Source organism: Falco peregrinus, chromosome 4 (genome assembly GCF_023634155.1).
Source record: "Falco peregrinus isolate bFalPer1 chromosome 4, bFalPer1.pri, whole genome shotgun sequence".
Taxonomy (NCBI): domain Eukaryota; kingdom Metazoa; phylum Chordata; class Aves; order Falconiformes; family Falconidae; genus Falco; species Falco peregrinus.
In genome coordinates, this window is record NC_073724.1 from 31,435,854 (window position 1) to 31,453,192 (window position 17,339).

The 17,339-nt window shown below is 36.5% G+C and overlaps 1 protein-coding gene across 4 annotated transcripts in view; it reads right to left on the reverse strand.

Moving 5' to 3' along the window:
* Positions 1–17,339, reverse strand: part of RPS6KA3 (ribosomal protein S6 kinase A3) — an 80,369-nt gene that overhangs the window by 14,143 nt on the left and 48,887 nt on the right. For 3 of the 4 annotated variants that reach the window (XM_005231908.4, XM_027778941.2, XM_027778942.2), the window contains 9 exons: positions 17,270–17,307; positions 16,756–16,898; positions 13,502–13,572; positions 8,476–8,564; positions 7,777–7,841; positions 7,576–7,678; positions 6,667–6,791; positions 4,546–4,671; positions 2,667–2,756 (listed from right to left, as the gene is read on the reverse strand). In XM_005231908.4, coding sequence (XP_005231965.1) covers positions 2,667–2,756; positions 4,546–4,671; positions 6,667–6,791; positions 7,576–7,678; positions 7,777–7,841; positions 8,476–8,564; positions 13,502–13,572; positions 16,756–16,898; positions 17,270–17,307 — 850 coding nt within the window. The remainder of the gene's footprint in view (positions 1–2,666; positions 2,757–4,545; positions 4,672–6,666; positions 6,792–7,575; positions 7,679–7,776; positions 7,842–8,475; positions 8,565–13,501; positions 13,573–16,755; positions 16,899–17,269; positions 17,308–17,339) is intronic. The other variant, XM_013294814.3, reaches the window with a different exon arrangement.

Genomic DNA, 17,339 nt, shown 5'->3' on the forward strand with positions numbered 1-17,339 from the left:
CAAAATTTGCATTTGATTACTATTTTATGTGCTACCCCTTGCTGGTCCCATCTGCAAGCCAAAAAAATCCAACAACCCCACCCCAACCAAACCATTCCCCTTGCACGAATTTCTCCAATGGTATCAGCAATTTAGTTTTTTGCACTAAATAAATACTACTGAAGTATTCTTCACAGTTAGGTGTACAGTATTGTGCTGAGATCATTAAGGTGATGTTGACACATGCCAGTAGCATGACACATGACATCATTCAGTATGTCTTCTCTACCAGGCAAACTGGAAGAAACTATAGTGAGAAACAGATGTAGGCACATGAACAAAATATAATAAAATGGAGAAAAAGAACATTGTTTTTGTGAAGTAAGATTTCACATACATATTAGGAGGGTTTTTTTGAACTCATAAATGAGCAGTTGGACAGGGAGACTGGATATACCGTATTCAAATGCTTCTGAAAAGCTTCTTTAGCCAATGCTTTAAATAACTCAAAAGAGGACAAAAGTTCTGTTATAGAACAGTAACTTAATAGGTAAAAAGGGTAAAATACTATAATGGTCTGGTACAGGAAGTTTCTAGGTAATGGTTTGTTGGAAGCTGTGTGCTTCCTCCATTCTTTCACTGTTTCCTAGGCATCCACTAACGGCCACTGTCAGAAGCAGGATACTGGATAAGAAGAACATCTGATTTAGTACAATATAGCTCCTTCTTTTGTTTATAAACTGTAACTGAAAAAGACCAGTGATAACAATCGGAAGAAAAAAACCCAGAGGACTGTACATTGCAGAAAGTTTGGTCTTTTGAATATCCATTGTAAATTACATAAAAAGGCTGAGTGAGAATGAAAATTTCCAGCCTAAGCTAAAATTCAAATATTACTGCATGTATTCTTCAAATACAAGAAAAGAAAGAAATTATTTCTGATAGAATAGTAATTCCCAAAGGCATGCACTTAAATGCCAAAACGGTTTATTTTGGCATTTCAAAAAAGAAACATTTAAATTTTGGTGTGAAACTGAATGAAAAATTGAGTCAAATCAACATTAAGTTTTATTTGTATAATAACTCATGGTGTTCTTGAGTTCAAGGCCTGAAGGCCAAGTACTCCTTATTCTGTCCTCTGAAAACTGTAATAGCACACCACTGTATTGTGGGATATGCAAGCAATCAGCCCCATGCATCTATGTTGAGACAGTGAAAACTTAGAACAATGTTAAATTCTACAGTGGTGGATATTATATAAGTTTCTATTACATATGAATCCTTTACCTCGTTCCTACACTGGACATACTTCCATAAACTCTGCCTGGGGAACTGATCTGAAGTAGAAGTGATAATTACAGCCTACTGTTGTTCTTCTTCTGTGGACTTTTTTTTTTTGTCTCCTTTTGCTGTTTGTGTATTAGTGTTGGTGTGTGAATGAAAGATGGCTCCTGCTAGAAGATGACCGATGATGATGAAGAATTCATCACAAAGTAAAACAATTCAGCATACATTGGTAACTTTTCAAGGCCGCCTGGATTTCTCTGCTCTCAATGTAAAATACTCATAATGCTGAAGTTCAGGTAAGTACTCACATTCCTGTTTGTCTTCATGCCTAAATAGCATATTTTCTATTATGAATTAAAGGAACACATAAACCTAGCATGCAGCACTAAAAGCAATATGAATGGTGATGCAGGTTCTGTGTTAGCACAATTGCTTTCAGGTAGCTTCATTGTCTAACTACACAAGGCAGAAAAAACAGAAAGAGGGATTGTAATTATGGTATCTAGTTTGCAATAAGGTAAGCTCCATGGTGTGCTCCCTTGCATATCTGACTTGCTTTATTCTCCTAAGAAAGAACCAAACTACATGACTTTGATAAAGTGAAGACAGATTATAGTAGGAGAAGCACTTCAGGCGGAGTTCTTCAGTACTCATGTCCACAGTATTGACAAGCTTCTGTTTCAATGACTTCAAAACGTATGAGAACCTCCCTTCAGCTCAGCTTCCTGGAAATGGTTAGATCTTTTGCTTGAGATTTGGTTTTGGGAACCAGAATACTTTCCTGCAGACTAAGTCATTAAGCATATGCCTTTTTAATTTTTAATCTTCTTTAATGCATAATCAAGGAGAGAAAGAATTTTTCTGTTAGATCGTGAGAATCTACTGTTCACCATGAAAAACCTCTATTTTATAACTTACGATATTTTTTGCTTTTTATGGTCAAAGCATTTCCATGGTCCGAGCAAATAATAATAATAATAATGATAATAAAATAGCTAATCTTCCATAAAGACCAGGTAAAGATTCTAGGTAGAGAAAAAAGTGATGACCATGGATATGAAGAGATGCTGTCCACCACTGAGTAATACTCGTTACTGTCCATGAAAATTACTTTGGGTATTGTGCTAACAGTGAGTCCTCAGTTATACAATAATGTATTTTAAAATTGCTTTTGGCTGATGTAAACAGAAATAGATTTGAAGTTAACTAAGCAATCAAAAAACTTGCTTGTTCCTTTAAAAGTACAGCTAATGTTAAATGAATTAATTATTCCTGTACTAGGATTTATGAAGGATGAATTATTTGACTGCTTAGGATTATGTTGTACCAAAATATAAGCATCTTAAAGAAGTGAAATGCAATTATAATACACTAAAGGATCTCTTTAACACACTACTTACATCTTTTAGGGTAATAATATTTGGATGCTGCCCATAGCGCAGTAAGATTTCAATCTCCTCTGTTGGATCTCTTTTACTCTTGTCAATAATCTATAACAGCAAATAGATACATAGGCATAATTCTTTTGGTGAATATTATATAGTGTAACATTTTGGTGTGCATATTAACAGAAACAGATAAGCAATATCTATTGTTGTTGGTAAAGGGCATGGATTATAACCAAAACAAAGTTTGTTAAATTAGAACAGCAAGGCAAAGCAAAAAAAACGTTGGAACAACATGGTAAAATCTCTCAGTTGAAAACAATTTTGGAGGACAAGTGATCCGATCCCTCAGGCTGTGATAAATAACGTAAGGCTGTTTAGTAGATAAGGCTTCAGTCATGCATCATGTAATAACATTGTAAGTTCCTAATTTGACACGAGATACTGGTTTGATGACGCTAATGAACTGATTTTCACAAAGCTAATCTCAAACAAATATTAGTGCAGCAAAAGACAAAGCAGGAGAGCAAAGGAAAAAAAAGAAAGAAAAAGGAAAAAATTCTGAGTTAATTCAGACAAGCATTCCATTATGAAAGTCATTTGAATCTCTGGAGGCTTGCTATCGGGCTCTGAAGTTCTCCCTGTGCAAACAAGCAAAATATTTTGTCCTACTTAATAAATACTCTAATTCTTCTCCTTTTTTTCTCTCCTTCTAAACTGTAGAATTTCCTCTAATGTCTTCTCTGTCTCTGCCTTACCCCTTCTTCCTCTTGACATCCTTAAACCCTACTGCTACCAGCACCATCCTAACACATTGAACACTGATGATGTTATTCTTTCTTCATTACTCCTTGAGGAAAAAAAGCCGTAACACAGGCAACAGAAAAGTGAGGCAATCTTCACAATAAATATAACGGCTTAAAGAATTAATATCTATGCCAGTACTTTCTTCCAGTTTCAAGAAATTACTTCAAATTGCAAGCACATAATTCAAATCTGTTCCTAGTCAGAATCAGAACAAAGACAACTATGTAAGTACCAAACTGAAATTGGAGGGTTTCCCAGTAGACAATCTGTGTGCAAGGACACAGCAAAACATACCTAATTTGTCTTTGAATTTTACATATTTAATTAGTAAACTGTTCAACAATTCAAAAAGAGAACTGCCTCACAGTACAGGATTTAAAACCCGCCGCCCCCCTCCCCCCAAGTCTGCTAATCCATACTTCTGCTTTCATAGTCACTATTCAGCCCCACAGTGTCATACAGAAAGACAAAAAAACTTATCATTTCACTTCTGGGAACTCCACCGATTCCAGCTAAGAATTTAATGCCTTCAAAGAAGTGCTAGAAAGCCCATCAGAATAACATAAAAACAACATTAGAAACCTTGTTAAAAACTAGCAAGCAAAGAGTTGAAGTTTATTCTGGAAGGTATAGCAGACTTAAGCACTGTTACGAACTCCTAGCTATCTGACAATTTATGAATTTACTCTGGAAGAAAAAAAGCCATATATGACTATGTTTAAATAAAAGTAATCAGTCACATTTTTAAAAAATGATGATGAGTCATGTAAGTTTCTCATCGTACATTTCTTTCTAGAAGCAGTCATGTAACTCCCAACAGTTTTACCACAATTACATAGGTGTTTCAAAGACTGAAGATTGCTTTTCACCACCCAAACCAGCATACAGATAACAAAATCCATAGCAATGCTATATAAATAGCTTCCAGTACATATTTGGTTGATTATTATAATTCACATTTACATCTAAAATCTTTTTATAAAAAAAAAAAACCACCTTAATTTTCTTTATGGCAAATAAATTAATGATGCCCCATATCTACCATGCTAAAACTTGAAAACAGTGTGTTCTATAACCAAGTAATTACCTTTACAGCATACTCCATGTTTGAAGCTTTATGAATACATCTCTTGCAGATAGAGTAAGACCCAACTCCAATATCTTCCTTTACTTCATATCCGTCAGTAAACTGAATGCTGTTCCTGTGCAACTGCTACCAAAATAACATTATCAATTGATGACTATTCTAAATATATAACTGACCTTTATATTAAAAATGAGTTTTTGAATTCCTACTGATTTGCTTCAAATTTTCAACTGATGGCTGTACTTGGTCAAAGCAGTCTAAACAGTCACTACCTTCTGTTTGATATTAGTACAAGATAAATTCTATATTAGAGACATTATAAATAATGCACATTGTATCTCAGAAATGGAAAACACGATTTTTCTGGTCACTTACTGATTAATTTAAAGATAGAAACTCCAAAACAGGTAAGATCAGAAGACCACATGACAAAATAATAACAAAATAATGGTAAAAAATCATCACTGTTTCTATTAGATGAATGCCAGCTGGAAAATTCAGACATACTGAATAGAATCAGATTAACTAGATAGAAATTGCATGGAATGGCAGTCAAAAATCCTTTCACAGAAATAAAAAGCTGAAAGAAGGACAAGTGTTCAGTCTTGTAACGGAAGGAAATGGTGTTCTAGTATAAGGAGTTTGTGCAGAGGATGCAAAGCATTTGCAGGAAAACATCTGGGTATCCTGGAGCACAGAAAAGAGGAAATCAGAGTGAGGAAGCGGTTGAGGGGCACAGAGGAAAAGCAGCAGAGAAGCAGACCTTTACAAGAGAAGGAAACCATATACAAAGACAAATAATTTCATCCACAAAAACTATGTGGGAAAGAAGGAGCACAGAAAAGCTTGCAGAAACTATTGGCAAGAAGACTTCATGACCAGAAGTCATTCTGATGTGTATACACCAAATCAGACAGCTTATTTAGAATAAAAAATGGTCTAAACCCCCTTGAATTGTAATGATTCATTACACATGAAGCAGGTAATGTATACAAATAAGTATAACTAATCTAGACATAATGACAGGATTAAAGAAATAAGAGCTACTCATGATCTGAATAAATTGTTTTTTAAAAATTCTCAGACATTTGCAAAATATCCTACATATCATACAGCATACCTTTTTATTCTTGCCTATACACCAATAAGTTTTTGACACAGTTTAGATCACCAGTTCATTTTCACGACTCAGTCCTCCTTGGTAATTACAATAATTAAAAGCAGAAAGAGGAGGTAGAAATACAGTTTTCGCAGGTGTCTTACAGTTTTTTTTCCTGTACATGCATCTGCTTTCTTCTTCCTGGCTGTAAACTCTCCAGTGCTAAAGTACGCTTTTTAGAATGACCTCAGCCTCATAAGGAGGCAAGGCATGCCTCTCCCCTATCCTAGCATGAAGTCCACTTTTCTTGTCTCACACAAAACTGCACTTAACTGAAGGTTTGTTGTCCAAAAATCAGCAGTACTGGCAGTAACAAAGTATATAAGAATAGCAACTGCATTAGGCTACTAAAAGTGACAACCTCACATTTATTAATACAGGAGACTGTACTGGAGTCATTCTAATTCTGTCAGGAAGCCAAAGCTTGTGTGTGTGCTACAACATTACCTTGTATGATGCACTGAAACTAGTCACAAAATATCACAGATGAGCACATCAACTTAAAGTGGCTTGGGAGGGACAGCATATGTCCTGGGTCAGGGGTTCCAAAACGCATAGCAGTCCAAAACATCCAGATACAATTCACAATTGTACTCCAGTGCCTCCTACTGCAAGAATCAACTGATATTTTCACACATTGGGGAAAAAGATCAAGATGTCTGTTATTCCCCTCCACCTTATAATTATGGCTTGACATTAAAGAGTTAATACAGTACAGGTGGTAGAATGTTTTCATTTAAGGGTTGAAGCCTATTCACAACCTGGCTGTTTAGTAATTAAACAGGTCCTGAACCTTCAGAGGTTTGTTTGGATAAAATAATCTGCTCTTAATTTTCTTGTATGAAGCTGATAATGACTTTGTCATGGTACTTCATTCTGTGACAAAGGAAACAATCCTTCCACCAAGAGACAGCAATACTGCTTTCCTGACTTTTTTTGTTTATTAAAGCAGAGATACTCACCTGGACAATTGAATGCACTCCAACTGTCTGCATTGCTTGGCTTTCATCATCTGATGCAATAGCTACAAAACTAAATCCCCGAAAAAGTTGATGTGCATTAGCACTAGGTGGGATACCAGGTGAATCTGAAAAACACATAATCTACTTACAAGCAAAGTTTTTAAAATACAGAGATGAGATTATGTCTACTCTGAAGTGAAAACTACAGCTTTATTCTATAAAGTACACAGAAACCGGAATTTGCAGAAATTCTGTTTCTGAGGACCAAAATACAAATAATTACTGAATTGTTTTGCATGTACCATCTAGAAACACAACAACGACTATTACTGTCAGATAATATTTTATTATACAAAATCCAGTACTCTGCAGAAAATATTTACCTATAGCAGTGTATCTACCTAATATTTATGGAGAAGTACTCAAATTTTGGTAAACACCCTAAATTTGTAAAGACAAAAATTTGTGTCATATTTTGAATAGATCAGTGTACAACTACTATACAGAGATAGACTGCACTTTGCCATCCAAAGCTTGACATTCTTAAGCTTCTATGTATACATGGTATGTAGAGTCACCATCATGGATTAAATGGAGCCACTGCATACAGCCTTTAAGGTCACAAAGACAGGGATAATCTTTTGAATTAAAAAAATGAGATTGCTTAGATAAGTAAAACTGAACCTATGTATTTGCTTTGTAGCTGAGGATTACTTTAACATAGGACAACTCAGTTGTCCCTCATGACATATTCACACCAAAGACCACACAAACTTTTATGGACTATGGAATACTTGTTTGTGAGCATTCATGTAGCCCAGCAACACCTGGAAGAACAAGACACTTTACATAAGCCAAACAATGTTTCTAATTTTTGAATACGTAAATTTTAAATTCTTCACTTTTTACCTTTTGGAGTTTTTGCTGTAAACTCAGGGTCAAAATAAAATGTATCTTCAGGTCTGCCAGTTGCAGGTTTAAAGGGGGGATGAATTTCTCTCCTGTACAATTTCTGATGAGAAGGCACAGGCAAGAGTGAATGAAAAAGTTATACAACACCAAAGTCTGAACTAAAAAGTTTACTTAATTAATTTTGAATTAGATACTCACATTCCAATCTATTTTGGAAAAGAATGCATGCCTCTTAATTTCTTCAACTCCATCTGGACCTGCTCCTTTTGTAAGGAAGAAAAATGCACGTGAATTGTTTTCTTCTCGGTCAAAAGAATGACTAGCAAAACTATATTTCTTCTGTGTTAATTTTAGATGTATGACTAGCAGAAATGGTATTTTATTGATCAATGATGTGGCTAGTGCAGTGCTGTGTTTTGGGCTGGAAGGGCACAGGAAACTGGGAGAGGACACAGCCAGGACAGCTGACCTAAACTAGCCAAAGAGGTACCATGGGACGTCAAGCTCAGTATATAAACTGGGGGAGTGCGGGGAGGTGGGTGTTGGCTGGGATGGCCAATTGCTGCTCGGGGACTGGCTGGGCATCGGTCAGTGGGTCATGAGCAGTTGCACTGTGCATCATTTGTTTTCTTTTCTCCCTTCCCTTTGGATTTCATTACTCTCCCCTTCTCCCTCCTTTTAATTATAAAAGTTATTATTGTTCTTTTGTTTTAATTGCACCTCGCTTGTTAAACTGTTCCTGTTTCAACCCTTGACTTTCCATTCCTTTCCGATCCTCCTCCCCACCACCCTGGTGGTACTTGATTACCTTCTGGGGGCTAAACCAACGACAGTTTAATGATCATTGATGCTATCAATATCATAATCAAATTTAAAATAGTCTGCTAAACACTTTACCTAATCTGTTTGCCGGGTTTCTTTTGAAGAGCATTCGCAAAAGACTCTGTGCTTCAGGACTCAAGAACTGGGGCATTCCAAGTTTGGCCCTATAGAACAAAAATAATTACTAGCATACAAACATATTTAGGTGAGAATTAACTCTGCATTCCCCCCGTCCTTTGTCATTCAAAAAAAATCTGTATCAAAAAACCCAGCATCACTAAGAAATTGCCTTCAGACATCAGAAACAGAGCAAAAGTGCTGTCAGTCATGTAAACCTGTTACTTTTTTTCCCCTCTTGTTTTGAGTACTATAATATTTTCAGTAAGATTCAGGAACTTGAGGAAGAGGTGGTAAAAAATGTAGAGAGGTAAGTTATAGGATAACAGTTTATAAACTTGTAAATTTTTGTAATATGCTTTGAGCAACTTTTAAGTCCAGTTATTACCAAGTGACACCAAACAAGAAAATCCATTCTGATAGTAAGATAAAAGACATTCTAAAAGAGGTAAGAAAACTACCACAGTATGACATACACCAAGAACACCCAAGCAAAACAACAGGAAACCTAAAGCTGGAAAATAGAAATTGTACTAAGGTAAGACAGATCTTGCAAGATTAGCAGGTAAAACGGAAAAAAATCACTCCCTTCAGTCCTTCTTTTTGAACCCCTCACCCCCCCCCCCATCAATTTCAAATACTACTTTCCAAATTTCCAGTCTTGAATTTTTTGATTTATGTTTTTGTAGCCCTGTCATTTAATTTTGTTTTGTAATCTTTGCCATATTTTTCTCCTTTCCATTTAATGTTGAGCCTCCACCCCCTCACTATTACTAGGTATTACTACACTTTTTCTTATGACCATGATAATGGTAAGGGTGGATATAATTTCTCCTTTCCACCTCTCATTCAAACTGTGGTTTGTATTTTTCCATAACAATCCATCACACAAGCTTTCTTTGTGTTTCACTCAGAAGACATGATTTGCCTTGTGTTCCAGCTATTCGTAGATGTCCACCTCTGTGTCACTTCAGCAAGTGCATACACATTGCCGTTGATTCACTACTAATTACTTTAAAACTAGAATTTACTATATTTTCCGTTCCTTTCAGCTTTAATGAACTCAGAGGTAGGGTGGGGTAAGGTAAGTCTGAAAAACCATGCCTTCTTTAGGCTATTCAATAATGCACTACAGGCAGACCAAGACCACGGATGAAGTGGAAGAACAGGCAGTGACCCATCCAATGCTTCCCCAACTGCCATGCACCGCTAGCGGCTGAATTCTTACTCATGCGCTCTATATGCGCTGATTTCATTGCACATTCACTTGATATCATTTCTGCTCACAGTGAAGTATCATAGAGCTATACTGTAAAAGGAAGCAAGAAACACACTGTCTGCAGAAAAACAATGGTATCATTTACAGTGTGATTGAAGGACAGAGAACAGACAACTAAATACAATAGGAGGGCTGCAGTGGGTGGAAATCTTTGTCCTATTATAATCCAAACCAGCTCCAACAGTAGGATGCAACCCTGGAGGTTCAGTATGATAGGGTCAACTACTTAGAAAAAAATCTAAAACCAGGCCAAAAACATAACTGCAATTAATCTTACAAAGAAGTGACTCAATGAATAGAAACCAAGTACACAGAAAAAATTCTAGAGGACTGGTATGTACTGCAGTCCACAGTGGAGTGAACTGGAGGCCCCTGTGCAAAGGGCAGAGATTACGACTGTCAGTGCTCCCTTTCCATCACAAAGGAGCACCTTTCACAAAATCCTTTACTGCCCAGTGACACAGCAGAAGAAAAGATCATCACCAGGTCCTCAGAGTTCCTACGTTATACAACTACATGAGTGACAGCAATTTTTTCCCAACATTCCTGATGGATGAAGACGGAATTTTATATGAAGGCATACCTCTTCAAAAGGAGAAAAGATGCTTAAAAAAGTTAACTTCATTGCTGCAAACTATGATTTCGTCAAATTGCAGACTTTACAATTTTAGGTAGAACACACAAGAATAAACAAGAACTTGTCTTGGTAATGTTGTGAGAAAGAGAGAGCCCAGAAAAACATGCTTGTATGAAGAATACATTTTCTGTGGATTTTCAGGAACAGAACATAAGAAAAGCAATATGTCTTAAATGATACACTATGAAAATATGAACTTGTATGCACACCTGGCCATTTTAAACAGTTTTACAAATTATTTATGGAGAAATATAGTACATTTACTACTATACAGAGAATAAAAAGAAAACAAACTGCCATTCTTACGGGGCCAGACAAAAAATGTGAACTTATTAGAAAAGTCTTTAAAATATCTTCTGTTTTTCAGCTGTTCAATATTACTAACAGTGAAATAGATTTATATGTATGTAATAATGATAAATGTAGAGAACATTAAAACAGAAGTAAAATTTCTTTACTTCATATCACATTTTTTGTGCAGCTCTCTGAAACTAACAAAAGTTATGAAGATTAAAAGGTGAGAAAAGAAAGAACTTGGAAAGGGAATTAGAGATACTTGCTCAGACGAAATCCAAAAGTAATTATAGAATTATAGAATTGTTTAGGATGGAAAAGACCTTTAAGATCATTGAGTCCAACCACTAACTTAGCACTGCCACGTCCACCACTAAACCAGGTCTATAAGTGCCACGTCTACACGCCTTTTAAATACCTCTATGGGTTGTGACTCAACCTCTGCCCTGGGCAGCCTGTTCCAAGCTTGACCGCCCTTTCAGTGAAGAATTTTTTTCCTAATATCCAATCTGAACCTCCCCTGGTGCAACTTGAGGCCATTTCCCCTTGTCCTACTGCTTTTTACTTGGGAGAAGAGACTGACACCCACCTGCCTACGGGCTCCTTTCAGGTAGTTGTGGAGAGAAAGAAGGTCTCCCCTCAGCCTCCTTTTCTTCAGGATAAACAGCCCCAGTTCCCTCAGCCGCTCCTTGTAAGCCCTGTGCTCCAGACCCTTCACCAGCCTCATTGCCCTGCTCTGGACACACTCCAGCACCTCAATGTCCTTCTTGTAGTGAGGGACCCAGAACCTGACACAACATCTGAGATGCAGCCTCACCACTGCCAAGTACAGGGCGACAATCACTTCCCTAGTCCTGCTGGCCACACCGCCTCTGGTACAAGCCAGGATGCTGTTGGCTTTCTTGGCCACCCGGGCACGCTGCCAGCCCATATTCAGCTGGCTGTCGACCAACACCCCCAGGTCCTTTTCCACCAGGCAGCTTTCCAGCCACTCTGCCCCAAGGCTGTAGTGCTGCATGGGCTGGTTGTGACCCAAGTGCAGGACCTGGCACTTCTTGTGGAACCTCATACCACTGGCCTCAGCCCATCAGTCCAGCCTGTCCAGATCCCTCTGTAGAGCCTCCCTGCCCTCAAGTAGATCAACACTCCTGCCCAGTTTTGTGTTATCTGCAAACTTAATGAGGGTACATTTGATCCCTTCATCCAGATCATTGGCAAAGATATTAAACAGAAATGGCCCCAATACTGATCCCTGGGGAACACCACGTGTGACCAGCCACCAACTGGATTTAACTGCCTTCACTACCACTCTTTGGGCTATGAATGACTATGAATATCAATTAACTGGGGAGATGCAAGGAGGATGGTCCACATGGCAGCTAAATACATAAGATTTTTGTAGCAACAGTGGAAAGACTGTTGAGGAACAGAGATGAGTCACATGCAGACAGAGGAAAGAACAAGAAGATGTGACTTGTGAGACATGGATAGAAAAAAAAAGCATGGCTCCTGAAATAAGTGATAGTGCAGTAGAATTCAGACTAGCTTCTTGTAAGTAGGAGGTGGTCAGAAGGAGTTTACGCTTGCTGTGAATAAATAGAACCTTTTAGTAAAAGACATTCAATAATCACAACATGAAGATTTGAATTGGCATGGTGTTGACGCAGCAGCAGAAACTAGCAGCACAAACTAGCAGCACTAAATACATTTGCAAATACAAGATGAGGAAGAAAAACAAGGGCAAAGAGTAACATAACATGTATGCATTATGAAAGCAAAAGCAAAGAAAAGAATGAGTTTGTTTTCTAGCAGTTTTCGCATTCTAATTGCTTAAAAAATATGAAAGAATTTCATATATTTACTTTTCAAAACAAGCCGTTGATGCAAAAGAAATGCTGGCTTCGATATATGGGAAGACAAGCGGTAACGGGACTAAGAACAATGAAAAACAATGAAGCAGAAAACACATGAGAAAACTAAAATAGTCTTATGAACTTCTACGGGAAAAAAAGTATTAGTAAAAAATGATGGAAACAGAGAAGTGAAACTATGATATGAGGAAACAGAGGAGCGTGCACAGCATTGGGCTACAGTCCCAAAAGTGGGACAATTACGTTATAGGTTGTATTAGTTCAGAGAATATGTAGGGAATCAGCAAGAAAAAAACCCCAGCAGGTCTTCATTAGCAAAACCAAGAACATTAACTGCATGAAGGAAAGCAATTTCCACAATATGGTTAATGCAAAATCTATACTGGAAATAGCAAAAGGGAAAACTGGAGCTTGGACAAGTCATAGGAGAGTACGTAAGGGAGGGTGCACTTTAGTAACCAGGGGAAGTATCAGAGAAGCAAGTTGTTGGCAGCACCAGTAATATAAAGTAGGGTGAGGAGCTGGTAAGATAAGAGATGGGTAAGGAGAGAAAATACTTCTCAAAAAAAAAGCTAAACCAAAAAACAACAAGGAAAAAACACACAGGTTATCAAAAGGGATGAGAAAGTTAAAAATATTATGGAAATAAGATGGGAAAGATCATATGGTTGGAGAAGTTATTATTACAGATTAAAGAGCTGCTATGAAATTCTTTGTACCTGGTATAGGGGAGGAATAGAAAGGCAAATTAGACAGGCAGCAAAGGGAATTAGTAGTATGGAATAGGGAGTGAGGATTTACCAGTACCTTTGGAAATGAGGGAAGAGTAGAAATTAGATATTGCAGCCCGGAGGGCATCCCTGTAGAATACCTGATGAGATATATAAATAAGAGTGTACTCACTTGAGAATCATAGTCATGGTTTCTTTTCTGTCTTTCCCTTGGAAAGGTAGAGTACCAGTGAGCATTTCAAACTGTATAGAGTAAAACTTTCATCAATTACATTACCTGGACAAAATCTAATTTTTGACAAAACTACTTAGCATCTTAACCTTCCAAAATTCATGCATGTTAACAATCAAGTCTGTGCAAAACAACTTCTCATTGTACAATTTAAATTACTGTAAACATTGAGCAGCCTTTGGCATTTTTAAAGCTGCAAAATATTTTCCTATATTGACACCTTGCTTTACATGCTTCTATCTGAACAATTTAGACTATAATGTCCTGTGTTTCATTTCTACCTACAAAAGTTTATTCTTGGAAGACTTGATCTATACAACTGTATTTTAGTTTTCAAGAGAGTGGGGAGTAGGGAAAGAAAAAATTCCCCTTTCAAAAGTTAGTGATGACTTCTCCTCATGCAGAGAAATTAAAAAAGGTCAAAATTTTTTACATCGGCATGTACATAGCCTTAATTGGAAAGGGGAAAAAGGTTAGTTGAAATTGACGAAGACATGCATGATGAAAAGTGGTTACTGTATGCATACAGCAGAAATAAAGCCTGAAGGAACACATAAGAGCTACAGAGTACATGCACGCACATTTTACAGTGCCTGGTAGCAGGCAACAGACACTGTTAAAATACTGATTTGTTCTGAAAGTGACTGAGTAAAAATAGATAAATAGAAAGGCACTTCTGTTGTGCTGCAGTATACTGCAGGGATATCGGACCTAAGCGAGGTAGCAAAAGCAGTCCGGCAGCCGTCATGGGAGCCAATACTCTGAGGCAGAAATCCTGATTTTTGATTTAAGAATTGCAAAACAATTTCATCTAACGAAGTGTCAAGGCATACACTTAAAGCCATCAAAATTAAAATAATTATAAAGGAACCCTCTGAACAGCTTATGCAAGCTTAAGTCATCCTGAACACAAGGTATCCATCCTCTATTCCCCTCTTTTCTGGTATGACCTAATCGTTCAGACTTCTAAGCATTAAAAATGTACAGGGATAACTTGAGTGAATAATGTCTGACTGTAGCATTCTTATATCTACAATAAGAGCATGGAGTTGCACTAACAGCATTCTTTAAAACCTTTTTATATAAAAATAAAATTTTAGAATTCTTACCCTACCTATAAAGTATTCAGAGAATAAAAGCTGCCAACTCTTCACTACTGCGAGATACTTTTTACTCTAAATATTATTTTTTACATATATACTTATATTTAAAATTTTACATTTAATTTAATGCCAACATGAAAAAAACCTACTTTTAACTTAACACTTAAGACAATTTTCAGGAAGATATGAGAGGCACAAGCCAAAACTATAAAAAAAAAAAATATCACCTTTTGTTTGTTTATAGTGTAGAATGATTGTCACAAGTTGCACTTGCAAAAAAGCCCTTTTTTAAAGGTAAGTTTATAGTGCTGCATGTTTGGCTTACACTTGCTTGAAATAAAAAAAAGTTTCTTTAGCAAGGTCCTATTTGTCACAAGCATACACACTTGTATAAACAACTCAGCATACGTGTTCTTTGTCCCCTCCAAAAGCACTACCTTCCAACATCAACAGGTCAATAGTACTTTAAGAATAAGCCAACACTGGCCTTCCCTAGTTATCATCTTCTACAGGAGAGTACCTCAAACACATAATGCTCCTGAAAACTTTAAATGAATGTTTTCACATCTGGCATTCAAAACAGTCACTCTTTTAGAGGACAAAATGAAATATACTTCTCAAGGATGGTTTAAACATACTCAGTATCCAGCAGCAGGAGAAAAGAGACCAAATGATTTGTCGATACAACTTTCTAGTGTCCGTTTCTATCTTTAACTTCTGTTCAATCCAGATAATGTGTACTCATACCACACCAACAACCACTTGAATTCTCTTAATTAGAATCTGCATTGATTAAATCATTTGAGAGCGGACACATACAGACTGTCTATGAAAATTACCATGCAAACTAGGAATGCAAGCAATAAAAATACGATGTTGAGAAAACTGCACTGTATTCCATCTAGAATTTAGAGAAATTACTTTTTAAGGTCATATTTTTGTATTCAAAGTAGAACTCAAAGTATTTAAAATGCAGTGCACTTAGACTGTGAAAGCTACACGTCACGTCTAACATCTTTCAGCAGTTTTCAATTTTAGCATATGCACTTTGTAAGCACAAAATTATGTTTCCCAGCTTTATGAAGTAAAGCTGAAGTTTAATCCTGTTTGTGTTATCAACAACAAATATCCTGCAACTACCCTACAATTATCTGTTACTTGACTGTGTTCTTACTGATCAAATGTACTTGGGTGTGTGTGTGTGCTTGTCTATCTGGAGAGAGTCTAGTTATCAGATGCTACTTTTACGTAGTCAGTTTTCAGATCACAACAGCATTCTAGATGATTAAAAGGTGATAGGATGACTTATTTTCAAACACGAGTACTTTTTGTACTACAAAGCACACACGTTAGTTGTACTGTTACAGTCATATGTAGCAGAAGCAGTAAGAAACAAAATTATTTCCTTTAGAAATACAACTATTTAATTTTTATGTAAAAATGCACAAAAAGATTATAAATATTAAAAGCCATTCAGCATTCCTAATATACCAAACATGATCTATTTTTCTCTTCCAAAGCCATATTTGATACACACATTATTTCCCCCAACCCTGTAACTTCACAGAAGTTAACTCTCTGCAGAAACTCTGTAAGCAACTGAGCAACTATATTGTATATCAGCTCAGTGTCATTTAGATTATTTTGACGTGTAAGAGCAACAGCTGCCATTATTCCACTGAGATATAATTACACTGGAGACTAATTAGAAAGTTATCATTCATTTTTTCCAACTTGAGAATAAATTCAAACTTAAAATTTCCATCTAACTTTCTTCCCTGTCTTGGAAGAGACAGTATTTTTCCTGTATACTTTAGTATTCCTATTAGTCTCCGTAACATTCAAACTACAATAGATGCACAGTATTTCAATTCAATGGTAACAAAAATAGGCATATTGTTGGTGTTGATATGAGACCTAGTCCACGTTCTTCATCCAAACTCTGTGGTATTGTTATTAATTTCATATAATTTAGACTTTTTTGATAGTTAGAATTCATTTAAAGCTCACCTTAGAGTTTAATGTTTGATTTGTTTCACCAAACCTGGCAAAGCACAGTTTTGCTATTTTGTACATTTACCAGAAACCTACCATTAAAACACCAAAAGACCACCAGTCTGCACTCTGTGTATGGCCTCGTCTATTAACGACCTCTGGTGCCATATATTCCACTGTTCCACAGAAAGAGTAGGCTTTTTTTTCGTGATCAATTGACTCCTTACTTAAGCCGAAATCTGGTAGAAAACCAAAAATAGTTCTAAATGTAATTATTCCTTTTAAAATCACTTATGGTTAATACTTTCACCATAATGTGAAACGTGATACTTGTTTCATACATACACCCAAGTACACATGTGGGAATTACAGAATTCTCTTCCCCTCCCCACATTATCATATGTCCGTAAGATCAGATATACTTGTAAAGCAGATATAATATTTAAATTATTCTGTATGTTATTTATTTCAAACTAATTACTTTATTTGCTCCACAGCAAAATTACCTACCAGTTAAAACTGCGTATTTTATCACACTCCCCCAAAAAAGGAAAAAAGCAAAGATTTTTATAATTAAAAGATCCAGACATTGCATTTTCCCCTTATTCACCTGTCAATTTGATATGTCCTTCCTCGTCAAGCAGGATGCTAAGAAACAATAAAAAGAATAAAATAAACTA